The sequence below is a fragment of the Rhinatrema bivittatum genome, chromosome 9 (assembly GCF_901001135.1).
Source record: "Rhinatrema bivittatum chromosome 9, aRhiBiv1.1, whole genome shotgun sequence".
In the NCBI taxonomy this organism is placed as follows: domain Eukaryota; kingdom Metazoa; phylum Chordata; class Amphibia; order Gymnophiona; family Rhinatrematidae; genus Rhinatrema; species Rhinatrema bivittatum.
The window spans coordinates 86,831,942-86,839,191 of record NC_042623.1 but is presented as its reverse complement, the minus strand read 5'-3'; the positions used below and the strand labels follow the sequence as shown (position 1 = coordinate 86,839,191).

Sequence of the window (7,250 nt, the reverse complement as noted above, 5' to 3'; positions counted from 1 at the left end):
AGCAAGTTTGACCGTCATGGATAACCGAAGCTATCCACTAAAAATGAAGCACTTCACGCCTCTTTACAAAAAAAAACCAAAACCACTTTCCTCACCCACATCCGTGCACCGTCTCCTTTGCCTGCCATTGTCGAACCCTCCTGATACCTAGGCGGCGCTGCTTTGCCAGTAAGGTCTCGCGCGCCGCAGGGTACGATTACTCTGTTCTCTGCTCCTTTCCCTTCGGCCTTCGTGGCTCAGCTGCTTGAGTCTGCAGTGACGTAGCGAATTCCCAACATCCGCTAGGCTTTGGGCTCCCTTTGAGATAAGGGCGCGCACGTCGCACATTTTCAGATTTTTCTCCTGCGCGCTGTCACTCATCATCCTCGCAGATCCTTCCGCCGCTGACCAGGAGCCGCGCGCCCATCACGGGATAGCATGACGTCCGCCTTGGAGAACTACATCAACCGTATCCTTACGCACGGAGGCGTCATGCGCCGAGGTCGCTCACTTATACTGCGGGATGAGAACCTGACTTCCCGGTCCTTTGCTTTCTGTGAGGGCGAAGGCCCCACCATGAGGGACGGATATGCTAGGGCTTGCAGTCAGGCACAAGATTGCATCGTGACAGTTTTAAGGAAATACGGGCATGTTTTATTGGAAACAAGCCAGAGCTTTATACCAGACTTAGAACTCCGTGGAATATGGCAGTGTACAATGGTATTCTAGTGCAGTGTTTCTCAAGCCGGGCCTGGAGAACTTCTAACCCAGGGTTTACCAAACTTGGGTCTATAGGGCCACAACCTAGTCATTTCAGGATTTCTACAATGAATATATATAAATCTATTTGCATACTGTAGAGACAGTGCATACAACTAGATCTCATGCATATTCTCTTGGGGGGTTCTGCACCAAAAAATTGAACATTCAGCAGTGAAAACTTCAAAGTTCTGCACACACATTCTGTACATTCTGCAAAATTCTTCAGATTTATTTGTCAAAATAACACAGTATTTTTGCAAGTCATCATCTTGCAATTTCAGTGCAGTTCAGTATTTTCATTTAAATAATAGTACAGAAAACAGAGCCTTCACATTTTTATCACTTAGAGCCAGATTCATTAAAGCTTTTCTCCCATTTTGTGTCTGTGGGAAAATCTGTTAGTGAATCAGGTACTTAGTGATTTGCTTCTGGCAGTATCAAACTGTACAGAGAATGTTTACCTTCTTAATTTGAGAATCAATTAGTCTCTCTCTGTCTCACATGCAATCTCATATACACACACTCACTCTCTCCCACAATATGCAATCACACACACTCTTACACAGACTTCAAGGCAGACACTTACCTACCCACACACGTCTGTTCTCAACACAAATGGGCTCACACATACACTGTCTCCAAGGGCCTGGGCCTCTTCTTCAGCTACCAATGGGATGAGGTCTGCTGGCAGCCCCTGGGCCCTCTTTCTCTACTTTGTGGTGGTGGCCTGCCAGATTGTGGCGTGTGCAGCAGCAGGAGTAATGTTTAACCAAACAACAGTGCAGTCTTGTGATAAGTGCTGTGAGATGGCCCCGTGGCAGCAGGAGATAATGTTTGGTTGAACAGGATTCCTGTTGCCAGCTCTTTCCCTCTACTTCCCCCTCCTTTATCCCCCTTCCTCTTCCTTAATCCTCTCTCCCTCCTCTCCCTCTTCCCTCTCCTCCCCCCCCCCCCCCTCTTTACAGCTATTTATTTACCTCTTTCTCACAGTGCAGGAATAATATGCCCTGATATAGAAACAAACTGCAGTACAAGCTGCTTGGTTGTGCCACGTTCGCGAAGGTCCTAACCCAACTCCTCTGGCAGGCTCGTGGAGCTTGGCAATATTCTGTGCTGTGCTGCCTCCCGTGAGCCTGCCCCATGCTGCACTGCCTCCTGTGAACCTGGCCCATGCTTCCAGGATCACGGAGGCCTGCAGTTAAAGCCCCTCCTCTTCTGACAGACTTGCAGAGCCATTATTGCTGCAATCCTGCCTGCGTTTGAGGTTGGAGCATTGGTGGGACCCGGAGGCGGTGAATTCTGTGAGGTAAATATGAAAGTCTGCACGAATGGGGAAATCTGCAGAAATTCTGCATTCTGCAGCAGCACAGAATTGCCCCCAGGACTAATATTCATTGTGGAAATCCTGAAAACCCAACTGGGTTGTGGCCCTTGAAGACCACACTTACTGTAGCCAGTCTAGTTTTCAGGCTATCTACAATGACTATATATGTGACAGATTGGCATACAATGCCTACATTAGATACAGATTTATCACATGCATGTTAATTATCATATGTTAAAAATCAGACTGGCTAGGAGTATTCCGGGACTGGTTTGAGAAATTCCTACCTGCAGTTCTGATGTAAACCGGTATGTTGTGACCACAAATACCGGTATAAAAAAAGCTTTAAATAAATAAATAGTCTAGTGCAGTGTTTCCCAACTCTGTCCTGGAGGCAGAGGTTGGATTTTCAGATTAGCTGCAATAAATACACATCAGATAAATTTGCATACATTGCAGACCTAGGATATGAAAGTCTACCTCATGCCTATTCATTGTGGCTATTTTGAAAACCCAAATGGCTAGATGTGCATCTAGGACTGGATTCGGAAACACTATGTTAATGCAGCTCTCCTTACTGCAGAGTTCCAGCAGGCAAACTGATAGGAGGAAATGAATATTCTTTGCAGACTGTCAAACCTTTCCTTGGACATCCATAAGAATTAGCTAACATCTTTGCATAAGCCTTCTCAAGGGATTGCCACCTTGACTTTTATGAGGAGGCTTGCACGCTTAAATGATTTTGAGAACTATATTGGTGGAGTTTAGGCATCTGGTAGGAGGGACCCTGCCAAACAGGTATCAAAAGAATAGTCGAGAGTGGACCAAAGATTTCCCAAGTTGGGGGTTGAACCCCAACAAGTGGTAACTTGTTCACTTAAAAATTAACTTTCTTATAAACTTCAAATAAAGTAGAAATAAACTGAAAGGGCCTACTGGATGTAAATCTGGTAAAAGATGGGCCTATAATCTATAGTGAAGCCGGTACAGGTAGTGTTGCCTAATGTGTGATAGATTATGATCTTTGCACAATTTTTATGTGGGTCCATTAAAATGTTTTTCCTCTGAGTTCACACTAAAAATTCTGGCTCATCCTGTTAGGAAATGAATCCTTTTCTGGCTGTAAATGCTTGGGAGAGAACAAGTAAGAGACTGTTTTAATAATGCTATCACTCTTTAGGACTTCGATAACATACAAAATATTCTGCTGCATGTGATGGATACTGACATCTCTTGCTGAGTTATACATATTTCTGTACACAGAATTATAGATTGATAATGTGGTGGTTTATCTTATAAATCGATTTGACTCCATTGTTTAAATGTCAGGAAATTTGAGCTGGGTTTTCTTCTGCTTGCTGGAACTGATCCATGCAGTTAGCATAGATGAAATTGTTTTGAATTTTATTTTAACTAATCAATGTCATACAGACCTAGAAATGGCAAATAACTACTGCTGTGATAATCTGAGGCTGATTGCATTCACAAAAAAAGGGATTTCCCTTTGTTTTGTTTGCAAACTATTTATAATACAAAGAATCTTGGTATTTGAGAAGAAAAATATTGTGGTCAGTGTATATTAGCTGGGATCTAAACTATTATGAATGTCTAAGGTGATTCAGTTTGAATTAATACTAACTTCCCTAAAGGAGATTGTTCCTTGAACAGACTTCAGGAACAGTTGCAGTGATTACATCTGATGGCAGAATGATTGTGGTAAGAAATATTTTTATGTTAAGAATGAGGTCTTTTCTTGTTCTGTGTGCCCAAGGTTACAAATATATTCTTTCTCTTGTGGTGAAATGTTTATCAGTCTGTTAATGTTTGAAACCATTTGTTTACAGAACAAATTTTAGACTTGCCTTCTTTTATTTCCCCATTTAGGGAACCCTGAAAGGTTTTGATCAGACTATCAACTTGATTTTAGATGAAAGCCACGAAAGAGTATTTAGTTCATCTCAAGGAGTGGAACAGGTGGTCTTAGGATTATACATTGTAAGAGGAGACAACGTGTAAGTACATTTATTAAAAAGCAGATGAGTATATTTTAATATTTCTGTTATATAGTGTGCCTTTGACCAAAGCTCATTTAGCATATCAAAACATATAACGTCAGCCATATTTCACAATAAGTGACAGCGCCTATTATGGAGGGTGTGTCCATTCGTATGCATTTAAATGCATAGCTGTATGTGCAGCCATGGGATCCTTAATTAAGTGGCAGCACATGCCGCACAGTGTAGGATCTGGAAGGAGCAGCAGAAGTCCCTGCCCCCAACATTCACTGTCTCTGTCCTGTGGAGGTTTGAGTAGGAATCAGTGGGTACCCATGCTCCCAATGCAACATCTGTTGCCGCGGGTGAGGTCCTCTTACATTCTTTAGGGGTTGGTGGGTCTGGGGAGTTGCTTGAGACTGGCACTTTTCAACTTGGGGATGTGCAGCAATATGTAAACCTATCTTATCTATCTGTATTAAATCTTGTTGCACATGCGGCACAATATTCCTGCTTTGGTATCCTTGATAGATTGCCAGGGTGATTGATTTCAAGAAGCTCATCTGAATGGAGAAAATATGGAAGATGCATGGCCACTATATTGCTGATGTCCCTCACTTTCATAAGCCGAAGTATTGGGAGAAAGGCATCTTCATCCATTTAGAAAAAAAACATGAAAGCTGCATTTAGATGTTGATAGTGTGATGCTCTTTTTATGAGATTCCAGAAATTCAATACTGTTTACAGAAAATTATTTTTATGTAATTATCTTTGTTACAAGCTATTTTATTAATTCTTATAAGGGCTTCTTAAAAGCCCTTCAGGAAATTACACTTCATAAGTGTCTTTCAGCTGAGTGTTTAGCTGTTCATTTTTTTTTTTTTGAGTCTGAGCATTTCTTCTTGTTCATTTGGGCTTCCAGCAAAATCAGAACTGAGGTTGGCTTCTGGTGCCATGAGGCTTTATTTGCAGCTACCTATTTAAAACCCCTCCCAACTCATTTAGTCCCGTAATTGTAGTGCAAGATCTCAGCCGGGAGGCCTTGCATTGGAGGCTTCTGGAACCCAGGAAGTATGGGGCCTAAATCCAGCTACTAGGTGTTAAAATGCTGATGTCATATTTTTAGATACGTTACTCTATAAACACGGTGTATCTCATACACAGAGATCAAATTTACCCTGCTTTCTTTTCTATGATAATCTCATATCCCCTATCTCAGAGTCAACTCTTTGTTAATCGACAAGTCATCCCCTTGTCTTTCATCCTTAAACAACTTCACACACACCATGCCTACCATTTCTACCTATTAATATGCACCTCTTAATTGATCTCAGTTACATGGGAGGATTATTAGCTTTGTGCTAAATGTGCTTGTTAGAATACAATTTGTCTTATCTGTAACTATTGTGGAGACATGTGAAGCAAAAACTAAGGGGCAATAATTGTTGCTGTAACCATGGACAAAAATAGATTATTTTCTCTCAGAAGACATGTTTTCAATTTATTCCTGGGAAAGGTTCATTTTACAGACTTGTGTAGAGTGAAAATACCTAAATGAAATTTCAGTAAAGCGTGTTCTTTCCATTTGCTATTCCACCTGTTACTAACAAAGGTACATTACAAAGGAAGATGTGAATTGCAGTGTGACATAAGACACATGTCCAGTCAAACAGGTGGACCGTTAGCTCTTCGATTATTTTTTTAAAATATAAGGGCAGTAAGGTAAATGGAGTGCTCATTCTAACCTTATGTACAAAGCCTGCTGCCCCTGTTTCACAACATTAAGCTGCCAAGTAGGTTGGTTCCCAATTTCTGAGCTTATTGTCCATTTTTATTGCAGAGCCGTCATTGGCGAGATTGATGAAGAGACAGATTCTGCGCTGGACCTCGGGAGTATTCGAGCAGAACCTCTCAATGCTGTTGTAAATTGACTGGGGAAAGAGACTTGCTCCTCAAAGGCTTTGTAAATCTTGGGTTATGTAGACCTCTTGAGGAAAAGGAGATGCAGAGCTTCTACAGATTGTGTGAAATATCTGTATGTTTAATTTTTTTAATTGATGAACCTGTTGTCACTTGCTACGTGTATTAAAATGGTTATACATTTTGTTAATGACTGTCTACGCTGTGTGATAACCGTAGAATTTTTTTTATTATGCCTTTCAGTTTTAGCATAAAAATTAACAAGAAAGTGAGCTTATTTCAGCTTTTAAATGTAATTCTATTGCTCTAAAGGGAATTTAGAGTTTCACTTCAGTGTCATGGCCAAAAGAACTGAAAAAGCATTCCTCTTATTAGCTGACTTTTTCTCAGCTACTGTTTGGTGTATAAGCAATAACTTAATAGTGCAAGAGTTCTCAGCCCAGCTCTCACACCTAGCCAGTCAGGCTTTCAGGATATCCACAATGAATATGTATGAGATAGATTTGCATGTACTGCTTGTATAGTATGTAAATCTATTTCATGCGTATTCATTGTGGATATCCTGAAAACATGACTGGGTTGAGAACCATGTACACATTAATGCAGTGGTATTCACTCCCAGCCCTTGTGGGTTGTAAACAGGTATTCAGGCTATCCCTAATGAATGCGCATGAGATAGATTTGCATACGGTGGAGGCAATGTGTATGCAAATGTCTTATGTATATTCATTTGAGATATCCTGAAACGCCGACCTGCTGGCAGCCCTCAAGGGTTCAGAGTTAATACCATTGTATTAAAGCATTTCACTGCATCCTGTGATATGTTGTGAGGCACAAAATGAAGCATTATGTCTCCTGCACACTGGAAGCTCATTGTACTTTCAGTATGCACTGAAGTGTAGCATTGATCTTAGAGAATATCTTGAAACTAAATCACAGTTTGAAGCTTTCTTTTATTTTACTGGGTATTCAACAAACTCCATTACTAGTACTTGGTGACATGCGCCTCCTATTAAAGTATTTTGATACATGGTAATGTGATATTTGATATCATACTAGTTTTTTGTTTTTTTTAATCAACCATCTTACAGATTTTGTGTGCTGTTCTTTTGTGCTTTCTTGGACCTCATTTGTGAGTGATCTCTCTGTAAAATATGTGGTAATCCCTACATAAATTACATTAATTAATCATCCAGCAATCCTCTAAATCACTTACACAAAGTAGAAATCAGTATAGCCATATTCAAAGCCCTGAAAAACATGTAGGCATG

General features: G+C 40.7%; 1 protein-coding gene across 1 annotated transcript; it reads left to right on the top strand.

Annotated features, from left to right (window-relative positions):
- The first annotated feature begins 258 nt into the window (after window positions 1-258).
- On the top strand, window positions 259-7,020 carry LSM8 (LSM8 homolog, U6 small nuclear RNA associated). The gene is made up of 4 exons (XM_029616619.1): window positions 259-448; window positions 3,741-3,781; window positions 3,950-4,077; window positions 5,900-7,020. Exons 1-4 carry the CDS (start codon window positions 418-420, stop codon window positions 5,988-5,990), a joined length of 291 nt encoding a protein of 96 aa, XP_029472479.1. The 5' UTR covers window positions 259-417; the 3' UTR covers window positions 5,991-7,020.
- The last annotated feature ends 230 nt before the right edge of the window (window positions 7,021-7,250 follow it).

Coding starts and splice junctions, on each gene's coding strand:
- LSM8 (XM_029616619.1), top strand. CDS start 418: ATGACGTCCGCCTTGGAGAACTACATCAACC. Junction 449..3,740: donor CTTGGAGAACTACATCAACC/GTATCCTTACGC, acceptor AACAGACTTCAG/GAACAGTTGCAGTGATTACA. Junction 3,782..3,949: donor CTGATGGCAGAATGATTGTG/GTAAGAAATATT, acceptor TTCCCCATTTAG/GGAACCCTGAAAGGTTTTGA.